We start from the raw sequence: 18,750 nt of genomic DNA, 5'->3' as shown, positions 1-18,750 counted from the left end.
ATTTGACATGTGATGCTTAACACTCAGATTCTGTTTGATTTTCTGATAGTATTCTGACATGCAGAAGGAGTGTTTTCAGACTATAACCCAATTCAAAACACTTATTCAAACTTGGCCATGCTGTAAATAAATAGTGAACTTTGCTTACAAAGTTATCACACAATGTCATCTAAACCAAACTGAGGCGTGACATGTTTACTCAAACCAATAACAGATGTGTTTTAGCAGAATCAGCAGCACTGCCTGATATTCTCCACTAGATGATGCTGTATTTCCACAGGAGTGCAATAAACTGGGGTTATGCCATTAACCTTACTAAAAATAATAGTAATAATAATAATAACATGCCTGTAACCTAAGTATGGAACATTTTAGAAAAGAACTCTGCATTAAAATAATTCCTAAAGAAAGCCATATCCTAAATTAATTAACCCAATAATAGTGATAAAAAAAGGTTATTAAAATGAAACAAACTTTCTGACTGTTAAATGACAAAGAGCTTTGTTATGACACAACAAAAAACACAATGGATTTACCAAATGCTTTGGTAACTTACGATATAACATGCAAAAATATACTATTTTGCAGAACAAAAACCACATTTTCTGACCTAATATAAGATATAGTCGGATGTCAAAAACTGAATAAAACTGAATATTGAAATTTGCATTCAGTGTATGCTTCAGTCTCAAATGTAGCCAAATGTTTTCGTATCCTATCAATGTTTTTATTTGTTTAATGAAACTGTTCGCCTCTTCTGTGTTGCTTTTATATAACTTTAGACTGAACACGTTAAATATTATAACAGTAACAGTTTTAACTTTTTCTGGGCGGTATGGATATTTTTTATGTATATTTTATAATTTTTTTGGTTTAGGTAAATGTTGGTTTAGGTAAATTTTATTTTTAATTCACGGCAAAGCAATGATTAAAATGTTGTTTTGGATGTGAACTGCGCATGCTCATTGGTAGATTAGCGTGTGAACTGCGCATGCCCGTTGGTAGATTAACATGTCAATCAAATGTGGGCGGGGGCAGTGGGAGTTACTTGGATACGACCGAAGAGACGACGGAGCTGTCAAACGGCAACAATCGCCTGAAATATTACCCCGGGCGCTACAAAAAAAAAAAAGAAAGAAAAACAAACAAACAAAAACATCGTACTTTGCTCTTTTTGTGAAAACGACTGCGACAGAAGCAGACTATGAGTGTAGCTTCTGGGAATTCGGACTTTTTTTTAGTCGCCGCGACGTGAAACTTGTTTTGTGTGTTGCTTGTACGGTTCCAGGCTAATGTCTGTTAGCTCTCTCCTGCTGAGCTCAAGTTTGTTGACAAACTAGCCCTCTCCGGAGCTGGCCCTCCCTATCGGCTTTTTGCTGCCTCGGCGCCGGCTTGTTCTTTTTTCGAGAAATGCTGCGCGTTACCGACATGGAAGTAACCGCGGACTGCTGTTGTAAACACCTCCGGGGAATAATCACAGGTGAGTCCGTTAAACTTTTCTAATGGGGGGAGATGCTAACAGCGACTGTAGCTTCTGTGGTTTGTTTACATTTTCTCTGCAGCGTCCAGAGGCTCATTCTCAACAAATGAGGCGTGTGTGGGTCAAGCTGTTGTGTTTCCCATCTATCTCCAGTTAATCTGGCTCGTTATATCGGCCTCTTTTGGGACCACAGACTCATGTACTGTCTATGGCATGCAGGTAATAGTGTGGAGATATTTTTTTTTTTTCCTCCACGGTGCTGCCCCACGGACTTTTTCATTACTCTACACCCTTGAAGAATGACAGGTATGCGCCTGGCAGGTCACCACCGTAGATAGCGATTAGATCAGAGGCTGATATTTGTTTTTGTTGAACGTGACGTTGCTCGGATTCTTGACATTGCTTCTTTAGTGATCTGGGATGCAAAGCTTACAAAAGAAAACCTTATCAGATTCCTAAAATGCTGAATATCATTTATTGTTTGTCAGCGGTGAGATTTTTAAATGTGTGATTAAAAGTAATGAGAATGGGTACGTGTTTCTCCCCTGATGATTCATGATGTCCAGAACATGCACACATGAGTAAATGATTGCCTCTTGGACACATTCACACACGCCCATCTAATACCTCGCAGCTCTTCAGAGAACACTCTAGCCCTGGCTGCAACCTATCATTATAACATCACTTAGGTTTTGATTTATTGCTGACATTTTGTATTAGTCTGTAATCCACTGGGACGCAGCTGGATAGTGTTCAGGTCCCCAAACTACGTTTAAAACATTTGGCCCGAGGCATGTTTGGGGATGCCCCATCTGTTTTGGAGGAGCAGCAGGCCACATTTTAAAGACCAAAAAAAAAAAAATTCCACCCTTTTCCATGCGTAGACCCTTTAGTGTGGTGTCTTAAGTGCATGTTCCTTGGATGTGTAGGCAGCAGGGTATAGTTTGGAAACAAATATAGTAATGAGCACTGGTGGCAATGTTTTAGAGGGTTATCAAAATGCTGAAAATAACAGGTCTGTGTTGCATGGTTACATTTTTGTTTAAAGTTATACTTGTCAGCTGTGGTTGTCGGGGTTGTTCCGAGGCTATTTGCATATAATGGATCGTCCTGATCATGTGTGTTTTCATGGTCATGTATGTTCTGTCCAGAACGAACAAACTGAAAAACGGCTTCTACCCTCAAGCTGTTAAATCCCTCACACCTTTATCTTCTCTCATAGATAGCCCCCCACCTATTCCCTGTAGACAATAATGGTTAATTATCTTTTTTTCATTCTGTGATAAAGTTGTTTTTACATAGATAGATAGAAAAACAGATACTTTATTCATCCTGAGGACTGTTATGTCATACTAGTTTACTGTTATATATCAAAGTCACTTTGATGCATCACTTTTTCTAATTAGATTCATCTGTTTGCTACTGAGTGCCTTTATTTGTGTATACATTGTAGACTTTCTTGTGTACCGCTGCTGTAGTTTTAATCTTTATGCTGCTATAACTTTTGTTTTCATTGCTGCCGAACCAGAGGGCCGCTAAAATGTATTTTGTCGTGAACCTCAAGTTCACATCAAAAGTAGGTGTGGGAATTCATTTTCACGGTCAGTACGGTCATTGGTTTTTAACCACTCGCAGTATCTTAGGCAGGTGATCTGGTTTTGGCCAGTCAGGAAGCATCTGTGGCCCTAATTTTTTTTCTCCCCCTGCTGGGAATGTTTCGGCCAAGTTAGCATGTTAAATGTGATTTAACTGATTGGTTGTTTTAAGTAGCGAACCAATGCGGGAGAAGGAAACGGAAGTGAAGAAAGCAAGCAAACATGTCTGATGTCTAGAGGGAACATTCCAATAACAAATATTTACAACATGAAACCCCAGACAAAGAAACTGAAGATCCAGATGATCAGCGTGACTCTAGGGAAGCTCCCTCTGTGCAGTTTGTATATCCATCATCCTGACTCTTGTGGTTTTCTTTTCACAATAACGAATACAAACGTGCCACCTCCTGATATGTGTAGTTATTTCCTCTCAAACACATGAAAAATGTACTCCTTTGGTCTAGTTTGTTATTGACTGGAGTTTTTGTGCAACTTTTTAACCCAAACTCAGGCTACCACATGTTTGGTGTTGGTTTGACGTGTGGTCATTTAGTTTTTTTTTAGTGCCATTTTCGTGAGCGAGGTGTTAGTGAGAATGGTAAGTTTGTGTTCAGCACCGATGTGGGTGTCAATGCAGAAGTTCTCTTCTCATGCTGCTGGCTGTTATGAATCAGGGGTGAATTTATACCTCACTTGCCGACCTGTACTTATCTACTCGGATACTACATTGGTAAAATGTCTATGTTCATGCTCTTGAATGGAAACCCTGCCGAAACCAGGTAGGAAACCTCAGGCCTGGTACTTGTGGCTTGTGTGTTCTTTGGCACAGGTACATTTATTCTGGCTGCACCATATGAACGAGGCAGAGAACGAGGTGTCATTTGAAGAAAAAAAAGAAAGCAAAGGACAAGGAGCCTTTTAAGGATGTGGCTCAAACCGAGAATGATCTCAGAAGTCATCCAGTAGGTTGTGGTAGCAATCCTCTGAGCGTCTAGTGTCATTGCTGTTTTTAGGATGTGATATTATGAGACCTCATTCGGACTCAAGAGTCTGAAAGACCTATTTCGTGTATTCATTTTAAATCTGCACCTGCCTCAACCTTTGCCGTCGTTCCTCCCAGTTTACGAGGAATGATTCAGCTGAACAATTCACATGCTGCCCTGTGCATACATAAAATGTACATTTATGATGACGACTGGCAAATACAACTGCAGTGAATCACCACTGCTTATGTGGACAGAAAGTAAGAGTACACGCTGTAGAATGCAGGATCGTGTGGACTTTTTTTTTTTTGATGATGTGCTATGCTTTCCCTGGAAACAAGCACTTGGATGAATACTTTAAGCCTAAGCTATAATTAGTTTTGCTTGATTTCTGCTATTAGATCTGTGAAGCAGCTGAAACGACATTTCCACGGTAGTTCAACTCTGTGTACACAGCTCAGGTGGAATTTCTTGTGCAAATTTTATACAGCTCAAGGTAACATCAACAGGTGCCTCTGGTTTCATCCATGTCACGGTCCAGACCTCACAGGTGTCAAAATAAAACACCTTAATCAATCAAAACAGAAATATTGGTTAATTCGCAACCAATTGTTTCCGTTCAAGAACACATTTTTTTGTTTCAAACACACCCTAATTATTAACAACCATGTTAATAATTCAGACTTCTTGTTCATCATTAATCGACATAAGTCATGTTGCAGAAATTGTATCCTTATTGCCCTAATAAATCTTCCTTCAGTGTTGTTTATTTGATAAGGATCTACACATACATGCCCCTATGTGATTCATCCATTTGATTCATTTGGAAATGAGTAAAAGGCAAAGTGAAAAACTTTGAACTTTGCGACAGTTAAAAATACGCCGTCAACATCACAGAGCAACCTGTAATTAGGGATCAGTAGTAATGGTTGCGTAGTTACCCCAAGCTGGACCACTGTAAACCACCTAGTGTTTGTTTGTGTTGTTTTCGTCAGCAATCTCTGTTCCCATGTTATTCTGTTTGCAAGTGGGTGGTTTCAAATTGATTTACTCTGCTGGAAAAAAATATATTTATGGAGGTAGGAAATATTGACATAAATATCCTAGTATATTTGTGTAGTACTCCTAGTGATCCAGTTCTGCTTACTATACGCTGTTCAGCTCGCCCTGAGGATTTTAAGAGCTTTACTCTGCATTATTCCTCACTTAGCTCCATGCTTAATCAAAGGCCGGCTTTAATAATTATTCAACAGGCCACGATTCGTCGGAGCGGTAATTAGAAAAACATATACACTGCAGTTAATGCATTCATTTTCCCAAATGTCTTCAAAAAGAAATGCAACCGAAGTCATATTTTTTAACTCATGACTTTGGCAGAAGGAATGCATTTTTCGGAGTGGCACGAGTATTTTGGAAGAAACATTTATAGCCACACTTAACATGTTTTATCAGCTGGGGGAAATCTCCTGATTTCAAGTGTTTTCTTTTTAAAGATATGAAAGCCACATTGTTCCCAAGTATAAAAAAAGACCTTTTGCCACAGACTTCTTTTCCTGTTCCCCTTTGTACCCTGCTGACTTTGTTTTGGATGGCAGAAAGGTTCAGGACCTGAGCTATTCCTTGGCTAATCTCCCATAATTGGACAATCGGCCCCTATTACAGCCATTACATCTGAGCCTGTTGAGCAATAGTGGCTTGTCTCATCAATCCCAGTCTACAGTTGCTATTAAATTACCTTTTCAAGAAAGAATAACATGGCTCTGTTTTCTCATGCGTAGGTCTGTGTTGAAGAATCCACGAACGGTTACACACACTAAAACTTAAGTCATCATAATCTAAAATTAACAAAATCCCTATTAACTAATTCTCTCTTCTCCTTTTCTAGGTCTCCACGAACTCACCATACCACTGTCAAACATGTGAAGGCCTTCTTTTCTTGACGGACTCCCCACTTACAAGCAGTTAGGACCTGGATTAGTGGGAAGCTTCTTGAATGCAGCCAGGCTTCGTTACCAGGGACGCCCTTAAACAACATTTGAAAACTGAAGTCTATGTGTTTGACGTATTTTCTCCCACGACACAAACGGAGTAGATACTGCGCTGCCGTGAATCCCTCGGCCCCGTTAAAACAATCGAGTCCTCTTGTCATGTGGGTACATTACAGAAAAAGGCCCATATTACCCTCACTGGTATCACCGTCTTTCACATCGCCATGGACCGGAACAAACGCAACTCCATCGCTGGGTTCCCGACGCGACCTGAACGCCTCAACGAGGACAAAGATGGTGTCGGAGGGGTAGGATTCGGCGAGAGTGGGATGGGCCCAACTCCGCAGGTCAGTCGCGTATACATATCGGTCTTATACTGATTAGGCGTATCATTATGACCACCTCTCTAATGTTGTGTAGGTTTTTCCTTGTGCCTCCAATGCTGTTGTGAATGGACATGGCCTTTCTAAGGGTGGTAGATACTTTATTAGTTTGGGATCTAGTGTATTTGAAGGCCAGGTCAACACCTTTTTAAATATGTCAACCCAATATAAAGCTGTGATCAGGATCAAGTTATGACTTGTAGTCTGGGATATAAATGTCATGCATAATTCTCTGTGTCTTTTGCTTTGAAAATACAGCATTAATAAACAATGCTAATACCCAGTAACTGGCTGGTTGTGTTTAGATGCCCTGTTTAAGTACCAACAAGATTTTTGGGGAGTTGAGTGTTTTTGGGGGTTCACTACTGACTCACTTTCTCACTACTGAGTAGGACTTTTTCCTGTTCCTGAGAAAATCATTTTATGCTGGTCCAAGTCTTTGAGTCTTCCAGTTCTTGTACCACCCAAAGGAATCATTACCGTGTGTGTCTCCATCTCTTTAAGTTGTAGATGTGTGTTGGACTAGAGCCTGCACGTCAAGTAAAGACTTCTATCTTGCCGTGTTTTCACTGGTCTCGTCCCGTCTCCTCCAGGTGGGCAGGGTGTGGCCGTCGTCCTACAGAGCCCTCATCAGTGCCTTCTCCTGTCTTACACGCCTCGATGACTTCAGCTGTGAGTGGATCGGCTCTGGATTCTTCTCCGATGTCTTTAAGGTGGGTGGAGATCAGATGTTACTGCAGTTCTTACTGCAGTACTTTCTAACATGGCCTTCATGCTTCACTCCATTATCCAAAAGGGTTTTAATATGTAAGAGAGTGTCTCAGATCCTGAGTTGAGTGATCTTCACAATCTTCATCGAAAGCATCTAATAGTGATTGATTGACTGATTTTTTTATATATATGGTAGTTTCTGTATCGGCTTATTAGAAATCTACCTGCAGTCTCGTGAGACTCTTTCTTGTGAATACTCTCCGGAGACTGTGCAACAGAATTAGTCATTACTTGAGGGAGATCCAAAACATGACAGAAGCTAAAAGGACCGTCTGGCTTGAAAGCTGATGCTTGGCAGCATTTTGGGTTGTAAAAAGTTTGATGACAGAGAAGAGCTGGATTAAAGCAAACCCATATACATTATTGTACTGACTAGAGGTAAAATATTGCAGAAGTACCACAAAAAACAGAAACCAGAAACCAATGGCAACATTTATTCTGCGAAGCTTGCTTTCATATCTAAGCAAGATTGTTATGAAACTGAAATATCTCCACATGAACTGATGTTGAATTAAATGGAATCTAATCTAGTGATGGTGTTCTTTGGTGCAAAAATTTAGAATATTACACAAAGAAAAGGGAACTCGTTCTGCAATCGTCACCACAAGTAAAAAATACTTTTCCATTTTATCTGATCGCGTCAGGGCGATCTGGTTGCTGGGTCAAACACTGATTGTGAGCTGTCTTCGCTTACTGGTATTGCTGAGACATTTTTAGGTCAAGTTAGACCGCTGTCACTTCGAGGACATCAATTAAATGCAGGGTTGTAATCCCCCTTTCGTCTCCGTCTTCAGGCTCCATTCATGTGAATGGAGGTCACACAAACACCTTTGGCATTATTGAGTTGACCTTTTTGCTAAAAGCACCATCAGGAGAGAATATAGTTCTACAGATGTCTTTTTAGTCATTGTATACTCAAGACCATGTTCGGGTGAATAGTATTTGCATTTGTTGGTTTGGTGTGACATGTGTAAAAGAAGACAGTTCTTCTTTTGGCATTCACTTCGAGCGTTATAGCACGTTACTTGCAAGTGCGTGCTCATGCAACACTAAGTTCTTATTTTAAGTGTTGAATCACGCTGACACATATGGGGAGAAAAGTTATGAACTATTATACAAGTCTGATTAGGCATTAACAGCCAAGTCGTTTTGAATGAAGCCAGGCAGAATTTCACTTCATGCAATTTTACCACAGTTTACAGTTTTGTTTTGTTTTTTATGTCAAACTGACTTTGTGCAAGAAGCTACTCCGTTAAAAGTACTTTAAAACAAATACTAAATGTATTATTTAAAACTTTGAAAACTGGTTTGACACCTGGTTTGCATTGTGTGTTGATTGATTACAGTGTTGATTTTGCCTGACAGTGATTGAGTGATGTGAATGTGGTCAAGGATGGCCCAAGCTGGTCTGAAAGACTGGTATTGGAGCAAACAAGGGCCTGTATAGATTTAGATTACGATTAGCTATATTAAGCCTGCATTGGGTCCTTTGTGCATTGTAAACCATTGTGCTAGTCTGGATATGTCAGCTGTCAGAAACAGCCCATTGTGAGCTATGTAAATGCAGTGTAGCATATTCAACACCCAGTGCAGGAAATGAGTAATAGAATGGTACAAATAACCAACAGTTTCATTCATTAATTTATTTTAAGCACATTTATTGCAGGAAACTATGGATTATTTGAAGTTTTACCTCCTATCTTGGTTTTCCATTGGGCTCAGACAGAATGAAAACTTCCAGTTTGCAACAGAGATGCCACTACAGAGACATTAAATGCAGGAGCCACCTTGGTCTCATGGGAAATTCCTGTGCATTTCCATTACCTCTAAAAATGTGCAACACCTAAATATCGCAATAAAAACTGGTGATGGAAACACCTACATTTCGACAAAGCTCCTCCAATGGAAACACGTAAAAAAAAGTGCAATTGTACATTCTCAAAATTTCAGAAATATTGCTTTAACTTTGCGAAATTTCTAAATTGGAAAGGCAGCTAATGATGCTGCTTTTTCCTTTGTGAGAAAAGAATATTCAGGTAGAGAGAAGGAATAAAGAGCAGGGAATGACACGGCTTGGAGTCAAGGCGGACGATGTACAGAGATGGGAACGAACAAGTGGTGGAATTAATGGTCGTGGAAGTGTCGGCCAGGAGGAGGAGGAGGAGGAGGAGGGAAGGCTTGTGATGGCGGAGTGGTGTGGTTGGGAATTCTCTTGAAGGGGATGAAAAATAGGGGTTGAGGGAGGGGAGGTTTTATGTGTTTACTCCAGTACAAAGGGAAGCATGGACACAGGGCTGCAGAGGAGATGAAGGAGTTTTGGAGAAGAGGCTGATTTAGAGATCGGTTAACGCTCGGGTTGAGGGGGGGAAGGAGGCGCAAAATGGGGTAAGGCTTTGGAGTAGAAATGCACTTTGGTTATGTTTTCCATCTGAGAGGAGAGCAGTGCAAGAGCAGAGAGGTGAAAGGTGGGGGAGACCCCAGAAAAAAGAAAGGAGATACTGCTACAGTAGGGGGTGATTGGGATTGGGCCTGACGGTTTGTTTGAGGCCACACCGCTGAGGGGAAAGAGGGGGATCGGGAATAAATGCAGATGGGGGGATGTGAAGAGTGAGGAATGGGGGGTCGGAGGAGGATAGGCGGATGTGGGGGAGGAGGCCTTCAGAGGAGTGGCCATCTGTTGTTTCTGCTGTCCTGCGGTGGAGACTGTCGGCTCTTATAGCCAGGCCCCCTCCTTTGAACTTGAACAGAGAGATTTTTGTTTCTGAATGTGTGAGAGCGAGAGAGAAGTAGATGCAGACTCCACTCTCTATATTCTCTACTATATATGCTGTGTATATAAAAGTGAATATTTGAACGACTTCCATATGAACTCCATATTGACTTAGCCCCAGCTGTCACTTCCCCTTCCTCCTGTAGTGAGATCACCTATCTGCTGTGTCTCAGTGGCTGTGGCAATAGAAAACAGTACAAGTCTCTTTGGTGTTGTACTGTACTGTTGATTTAAGTTTTCAGTTTCTGCTTTTTGTCAGTGCTATGCAATAAAAATATTTATAATATGTATTCCACAAACAAGCATCTCAGTAGCAGCATTGAAATCGTGTCTAACGTCTCATGTGGTTTAAAACGTTCACGGTGTTGGTCGTCAGTAGTGTAAATAAGAGCCGAGCTGTCGTGTCTAATTGGGGGGTGGGTATTGGCAAGGACTTCACGATACGTATCACGATACTTTAGTCTCGATACGATACATTATTGTGATATTATGATATTGCGATATATTGTAATATTCTACATAGTTCACTGAGAAATTTTAAATAGAGCTTAAAATACAAGTTCCATATATGTACGTCAGATGACAGTGATAATTCATTGGACAAATTGAGTCAAAAAATTAATAATTCAAATTATCCACTTCCAATGTGTTGCACAGAAAAAGTGGATCATGTTTCTTGCCACTTAAATATCGTCGTTTCCCTGAACAAAAATATATGTCACTGTTTAAACGCTGAACAGATGTGAAAATAAAATTGCTATATATACACATTGCATAGCGTAGTTTGCTTCGGATCAGCATGTTTCAGTGGCTGCGGCCGCTGCTGCGCTCATAGCTCACTGGGGTCTTGTTAGATGAGTTTGCAAGTTGGTCTTGTTCCCTGAGTATCTAACTGGAGCGAAGCACAGTTTGAAAACTGCGCACTCTATGTCCAGCTTATTAGTTCCTTCTTCCATTTGAAAGCCAAGGTGCCTCCAAACGTCAGCTCTGAATTTTGATGCCATTTCCATCCTTACTTCTGCTACTTGCCTAAACACTTCTTCCACTGCTTCACTCAGGAAATGCTGCAGGAAAAGCTGCGCAAGTGGCACTAAGTCGACCCAAAACATGACTTTTTCTTTATCTTTTAAAATTGATATGAAGTCATTCAAAACCGATATTGTATTTGAAGAAAAAGCATGATATATTACCATATTGGTATTTTTTTCCACACCTCTTATGACTAACATGTTCTGCCACATCATTAAGACCACTGACAAGAGGAGTAAATGACATCGATCATGTTGTGAAAATTCATTGTTCTTCTGGGAAACTTTTGGACCTGGCATTCATTCGTGTGGGTGTCGTGTAGACATGTAGCACCCACTTAGACCAGACCAGACACCCCCACTCCATAGCAATGACACTCCTTGATGGCAAGGAAAGGTGCAGTCTGACATAGACCCACCCATACAAACGGTTCAGGAACACTCAAAACCAAAAAACAAGATCAACACAAAGTGTTGACTTGGTCTCCAAATTCACCAGGTCCCAAACTGATGTAGTGGGATGATACATTGTGTTGCCAGACACCACAGGACACCCTCAGAGGGCCCATGTCCATTCTCGGCACAAGGGAGACCTACACAGTATTATGCAGCGTTATGTATGATTTCCTGTAGTTAACTGGAGTACGTGTGATGGTACGCGTCTTTGTTTCTGAGAGCAACTGAGCATTATAATAATATATCATGGTCTAAATTTGTCACTGGTGTCAGGAAGTGAGCTAGCAGGTGTAGGTAGTTCGATGTGTCTGCAGCAGCTCACTCATTCGTTGTGTTGCCTTCTGTGGTTTCCAGGTTGATATTTCCTATTTGCATGTGTGCAAGAGTGTATTCAAGAGAACTCTTATTCTTGGTAATTACTGTACCGCGCTGTGGCCTCTTTGACAGCAGGAGTGTAAAGACCTATGGTCACTTTATTATTCTAACTACTGTGAGATTATTGAGGCAGTGAATAGACGTGCAGTGTGGGCCTCCTGTCTTTGATGGTAGCAAAAAAAAAAAGTCATTTGTATTTGCCTCATTAGAGAGATAAATGTGCTTAGTGCCTCTTTAGAGGGGGTTTCGCCTTCTGAAATGGACACAGATGTATTTGGAATGTAAATGTCAGTGTGTCTAACTCAACTTCAAAATAAGATATGTAAATTTTAAATTTACCCCTGAATACAAAGCCGCTGTGTGGTTAGAAAGTAAATAGATACGTACTGTAGATACTTGATTTGTTCTGTGGGAAATTCAGTCTCCAATAGCATCATTACACAGAGACCGGGGGATTTTTTTTTAACTTTTGAACTTTATGTGTATTGACACATTTCCTTTGTACAGAGAACTGGCATTTGCTGTAACCAAGTTGAGAAACCAAGTTGTTTTGAGCTCCACCAGGAACCATTTCAATGCTGTCATGATGTTCTGACCTGCAGCCAGCTGTAATGGGATGGATGGATGGATGGATGGATGGATGGATGGATGGACATAAATGCCTGCCAGAGAGATGGAAACTAAAATCCCATAGCACATGGATGCAGAATTGATTGTGCAGTTCTGAATTGACAGTCAATTTTGCCGAGGCTGGTCAGCAGCCACTGACCTCATTTCTCTTCTCATCTCTCCTACTGTTATCATGCTTCATAAGCCAGAGAGTAATAACAGAACATAATAACAGAAGACGTTTGTTGAAAGACCTTATCCTTTATAACTCAAGAAAATACTTACGCATTATAAGTTAATGTAGTCTAGGAGATATTAAGCTTGAGTCAGTATTTTGTTTGTTCTCCACTGTGTTTCCAACATTAAACATTCGTTGAACTGTCTTACAGGTACATCATCGAGCTTCAGACCAAGTCATGGCTCTGAAGATGAACAAGCTCAGCAGCAACAGAGCTAACATGTTGAGAGAGGTCCAGTTAATGAACCGGCTTTGTCATCCAAACATACTCAGGTTGGTGACCAAATACGTGACTAATTTGCTCATAATCAACGATTATACGGTTTCTAAGTCACAGTCAGTCTTATGTAATGTAATGTTCTTTTCAAGTGTCTCTGGAAACCACCTTGAACTACAAGACAAATCAAGCAAAATAACATGATTATTCCCCCCCTTTGTTGTCCTAGGCGATTATTGCATTATGACGTAACATAAGCTAATTTCTGAAAACTGAAAATCCCTGGTGTGAGAAACTGATTACTAATGGAGTTTCAAAAATTGACGTCATCTAAAAGTAATTTCCACAAATGACTTACATCAGTAATTTCCACTGACACCTCGCTGACGTGGTGATAATTTAAGTATCTTTTCTTGCACCGTCTACCTCCCCCCTTTTCTCTCCCTCTTCTCTCTCACTTGCTCATGAGTTTGTGGTTGTGACCTGCTTCCTTTGGGGTTTTCTAGAAACTGTGTCAAATGCAGAGCCTATTAACAATGGATTTTCTAAACTGCCAGCTCCTGTTAGAGTTGTACCACACGCCTAGAGGCGAGAAGCAGCGAGGACCCCTTTTTGTTGGAAGGGAAAATCCAAAGGCCATGAACAATTATGTAAAAAAAAGATAATCTAGATAAGGATTGGTGGGACAAAATAAGCAAAGCATGATGTGATGTAAGCCCAGGAAACCATATTTGTGTCTGTGTTGGGTTTTCATTAATGCTCTAACCAATCACAGTAAAGTGGATGTGGCATTAAATGTAGTGTAAATGAAGCTTACAGTATATCAGAGGCTAAACTTGTAGAAGATGCAACATTTGGTATTTACTATGGAAGAAGTAATCCAAACTAAGTCTGCCGTCGGCACTATTAATTACGATTCTGACATTGTAATAGGTGGTTTAGGCTTTTGCACCAATTTGTTTGTAATCTCTGCAAAGATTTCAGTTGCCATTGAAATTGAAAGTGAAGCAGGGAGTAAAAAAACAAACAAAAAAAACGCAGCACCAACTAGTTTTTGAGTGGTGTTTTTACAGAATGAGCCAGATTGATGAGTACAAAAGTATAAATGGCTCGCTAACCCTAACCTCCCAGTTCACCCTTCATTGCCACTCCTTCGTGGGTTTGGTTCATCCTGGCCTTAAGCTTTAAATCCAGTCTAAACAGTGAGTACGTTTACACACAGGTGAAATAAAAAAAATATTGCCTTAATCTGACTTTAACTGGACAATTTAAGTGCATGTAAACATGTTAATCCGACTAAAATCGGAGTTCTCCTTATCCAATTAAGACACGCAGATAATGCGATTGGAAATCGATTTTCTCCGCCATGCATACGCCTTAATCAGACTTTAACTGGACAACGGGAGTGCACATGTCCACAACTGCTGCGTTGGCATGTGACCCCGGAAAAGAGAGCCAGAAGAAGAACCACCTGAGGGGTAGCGTGTATCTTATGTGCACCACAATTAGCGTGCACACGACGTACGAGATTAAAAAAAAGCTGAACTATTATCCGTGTTGGTGTTGTTTGAAATGCCGGTCTGCTGCATGAACGAGTCTTGTTTATTATATGGCGTAACAGGGAGACCATATTAACCCACTGAAATGACACATATCGCCACCTAGTGTAGAGGAGGAGTTCATGTTCCCATCGGTTATCCCATTTTGTCCGTTGCATGAAAACTGGGACGAGGACCACATTCAGAAAGTCGTATTTTGAGCATTGCTCGATTAAATTGTGCATGTAAACGCACAAGTGTTGTCCATGATGTCTATTGACAGCAGTAACATTCACAGTGTATAAAACTAGTAGGTCTCTTTGGAAGCAGTCAGAACTACACTGCAGTGCTGCACGTAAGCTGAGCTAACTTCCTTATTATCCTATTTAACCTCAAGTTAGCCACTTACAAATGTAAATGGGTAAATGCCATGTTGTCCTGTTGATAATTTTCACTTTATGTTTTAATGCGTTTATTAAAGGGCTTACTGCCTTAGTGCTCTATGATCGCGGAAGTTTTCGGGTTTGTTATGTTTTCGTATCAGATGTTATTCTTCACCTCATGCAAAACTCTTTGAATTCCATCTGTCGCAAATGTGCTTTGCATTTTACAACAGGATAATCAAACGTTGGCACACAAAATAAAACTTTAAAGCCATAAAAATTCAAACCCGTGCTCCTTAAACGGGATTGACTGTGATCATTCAGAATAGGGCGCTTGTTATTTTGTTGTAAACACTTGAAATTCTGCTACGAGCTTCTGGGTGGGAGAGCGTGTGTTTCCGAACATGCACATACATGCATAAATGTCTCATGCATAGGCACACACACACACACATCTTTTACAATGCCATCTTTGTTGAGCATGCCTGGTAGTGGATTGTGTGTTTCTGCGTGTTAACCAGCACACACTGAGGGGGTCATTGTTTGCTAAAGTCCAACAAAGACCCACAAAGTTGACCTTTTTCATTGCCGGAATTACGAGGCAGCTTGTGAACAAAGTTGGTTCATATGTTGCTCCATAAACACACATCGTTTCTCCTGAAGCGTATGGGTTAAAGATATTTACCAAACCCTCTGGCTCATGATGAGTCGTAAAAAAGTTTTTCACCTTGTCTTACATATTTCTCCTTGTCTGAGGGATTTCTTTTATGATATTGCAGCCGGCGTTCTGTCGTAAACACAAGTGAAAGAGTCGTGTGGAATATTCTGTCTATGATTATTAGGAGAAATTGATAGGGGAGGCAGAGGGAGATATGGGAGGAATGCAGGTGAAGCAACTGAGCTGTTATTATCCTCCCGTTAACAGACAGCCTCACAGTATAATCACCTGTCTGGTCTTGCTCGCTGGAATTTTAATCTGTTCTTAACTATTCTTCCTGCTTTCTCTCTTTACTTTGTAGCAGAAAAAGGTTCATGCAAGTGTCCTGGTTTGATATTTTAACATCATTTCAATCTCTTTATAAATGAAACGACATATAACTGAAATAGAAAAAACTAAAAAGCTGCATGTGTGGGGTTTTCTTTTGTTTTGGCATCAATAATGTAATGAATTCAAATCAAATTCTGACAAACTTTAAATATTGGCCTTATAATATTCATCCATACTTAAACGTCGTTGTTTTCACAGGTTTAAGGGAGTGTGCGTCCACGAAGGCCAGCTTCACGCTTTGACGGAGGTAAGAAAAACGAACACACAAACACGCTGTTGTACATTTGAACTTCCGTACAAACTAATGACACGTCAGATCAAAGTGTCTCTGACGATGAAAGGCGCTGGTGCAACTCATGTCTCGGTGCTTCTTGTGTATCCATTCGAGCGTACTTTTCGCTGCGTTCCTCCTATTTTCAGGTGAACATCACGTCATCCGTGAGCATCAAACAAGCCTGTAATTGTGGGAAAACCAAAAGAACTGCGTGTCCTTTATTATGCACGGCACTCAGCTGTGCGCTCATGTTTAGGAGGGAGCCGGGGAGAATTTGATACAGGCAGCTAATAAAAAAATTGTTAAGTCGTACACTATTAGAGATAGAGTGAGCAAGCCCTGTATTTAACAAGTGTGCGTAATAATAATAATAATAATAATGCACCAGCATCCACACAAAAACCCAGAAATCTGTAAATATTCTTCACAGCTGTTGTGTATTTAAAATCCTTCCACACTCAGCTAAGCCAACATTGGTTTAGAAATATGAAAATCTTAAATGAAGGAAAATGGAACAAAACGGACAGAGAAGTGGTCTAATAATGATGAAGTCATTGATTCCCACCCATGGGAGGACAGAGTTTGTTTAAGGGTGTGGGCTTTGCTTTGAGTTTGTCATGATTAGATACACACATGTTAATAAATGACACAAATACTGTCAAATATAAACTACAGCGAGTTAGCGACCTGTCATCCACTGGACACGGCTCTCGATTAGTTTCATCAGGTCGGCTCGTAGCTCGATGACTAACTCCTCCTGGCTCAGCCTCGTTTTAACTGCAGTTCCCACTATTTTATGAATGAATGTGGAAGTAAAGCACCAACAGTATTAAAAGAGAGAGAGTCCTGTATCCCTGGAGTTGACTCAACTGATTAATGGTTTCTTTATATATTTTTTATGCTATGATTGGAGCACAGCTTTTTTTGTTAGGATACGAGAGCAAAAGTTTGGGAACCACTGCTTCAAGCTACTGGTTTTGGATGCTGGATATTATATATTTCATTATTTCCTACACCAAAACATCACCCAGTTATTAATAGAGAAGTTATCTACCACCACAAAAACAGTTTCTTTCCTGGGGCTGTCGCGCTGATGAACTCTGAGCAGTCACAGAGCGCATGACCATTCTCACAAGCAATAACTCTTCATAAAGTGTATGTACTCCTGTTAAAGTCCATTGTATATATCTGCTCCTGACCTTTTTTTTTTCTAAAGCTTTTATTCTGGAAGACTAATTTATGTTGTACAGTTTTCTCTTTTTTTACGCTTATATATTTACGCTTATTTAATGGCCAACGAGCGATGTGACCGGATCCAAATTCCTTGTATGTGCATACAAACGTGGCTAATTCTAATGTTGCTAAATGCACTAATGAAAACAAGGATGAAAACATCATTGTACCACAGGTTGTTTTCACATATTATCTGCACATAAACACACATTTATCACAGATGGATTCATGCACATGGCCAAACACACGCACGTACACTTTTACGTTTAAACCTCTGAATTAAGATGCATCAGGTTAATGTACTGCATAAATGTGCAACTACTATAAAAGCCTTGGTTCATCCCACTCTGGAGAAAGCACACGCTGTTAAAGATGCTGCAAGTCTCAAACATATGTTCTCAGTGCGTTGATAAAGACAGACCCCAGCATCTTAATAAACCACATTTACGCGCGCACACACACTCGTATACAGTTGTTGCAACGTGAATCAGCACATTTAAAAAAAAAACTATCAGTACACATAGAGTACATACACACTGTGGTAGGTCTTGTTTTCCTGCGGCAGCGTAAACAGATCCTGTTGTGTCGTGTTAGCAGCAACCCGAATGCTCTGACCCTGCTTTCGGGCTCGTGGTGTTTCGTTACTTGACCCCCACTATGAGGCCGTGCCCAGAGGAAACGGAGAATGAAGTTACCGTGTGTGTCCCCCTGCCTAGAAACTCACTGACCCGCACTCTGACACGATCACATCCACACACACTGGCAAAGCGATGAGCTACGTGTATGTGCTGTAGGTAAACTGTAAACTGAACCTGAAAGTGATGTTAGAACTGAGAACAGCAGATGTCAACAAGAGTTTTAATGTCATATTCTGCAACTCCTACTTCCACTCTATCAGCCACAACATTAAAACCACTGACCATCTTCTGACAATTCCGTGTTCTGCTGGGAAACTTTTTTACCTGTCATCCCATAGCAATGATACTCACACACACACACACAACTCATAAAAAAGAAAACGAAGAATTCACTAGGTCCCCAAACTCATCAAGCACCTGTGGGATATACTAGAACAAGCCTGACCCTCCCTTCAACCCATAAACGGTTCAAAAAAGGTGAAAAACTGCCCAAGGTGTTGACCTGGCCTCCAAATTCTTTTCAATAATTTACTAACTTGGCATTTTCCGTAACATTAATAGTCAATTAGCCTGTTTACATGAGAATTATCCTTTGAAAGCTGTGATTGTGCCTCTACTGAGCGCACGTTTAATGCACCTTATAGGAAACTGCAATCACAATCTGAGCGAATGGTAAGTCATGACCCGTGGCATCATTATATCCTGCTGTTTGAAGCTGCTCCCAGTGGAAAACAAGGACTCTT

The 18,750-nt window shown here is 40.5% G+C and overlaps 1 protein-coding gene across 1 annotated transcript in view; it reads left to right on the top strand.

Moving 5' to 3' along the window:
- The first annotated feature begins 1,037 nt into the window (after positions 1-1,037).
- tesk2 (testis associated actin remodelling kinase 2) overlaps positions 1,038-18,750 on the top strand; it is a 29,640-nt gene continuing 11,927 nt past the window's right edge. Inside the window, exons 1-5 of the mRNA XM_047588664.1 lie at positions 1,038-1,480; positions 5,944-6,393; positions 7,023-7,142; positions 12,828-12,949; positions 16,061-16,109. Of these exons, the coding sequence (XP_047444620.1) occupies positions 6,271-6,393; positions 7,023-7,142; positions 12,828-12,949; positions 16,061-16,109 (414 nt within the window). The 5' untranslated portion in view covers positions 1,038-1,480; positions 5,944-6,270. The remainder of the gene's footprint in view (positions 1,481-5,943; positions 6,394-7,022; positions 7,143-12,827; positions 12,950-16,060; positions 16,110-18,750) is intronic.

Source organism: Mugil cephalus, chromosome 7 (genome assembly GCF_022458985.1).
Source record: "Mugil cephalus isolate CIBA_MC_2020 chromosome 7, CIBA_Mcephalus_1.1, whole genome shotgun sequence".
Taxonomy (NCBI): Eukaryota; Metazoa; Chordata; class Actinopteri; order Mugiliformes; family Mugilidae; genus Mugil; species Mugil cephalus.
The sequence above is the reverse complement of the archived record's forward strand: the minus strand, read 5'-3'. Positions and strand labels throughout refer to the sequence as shown.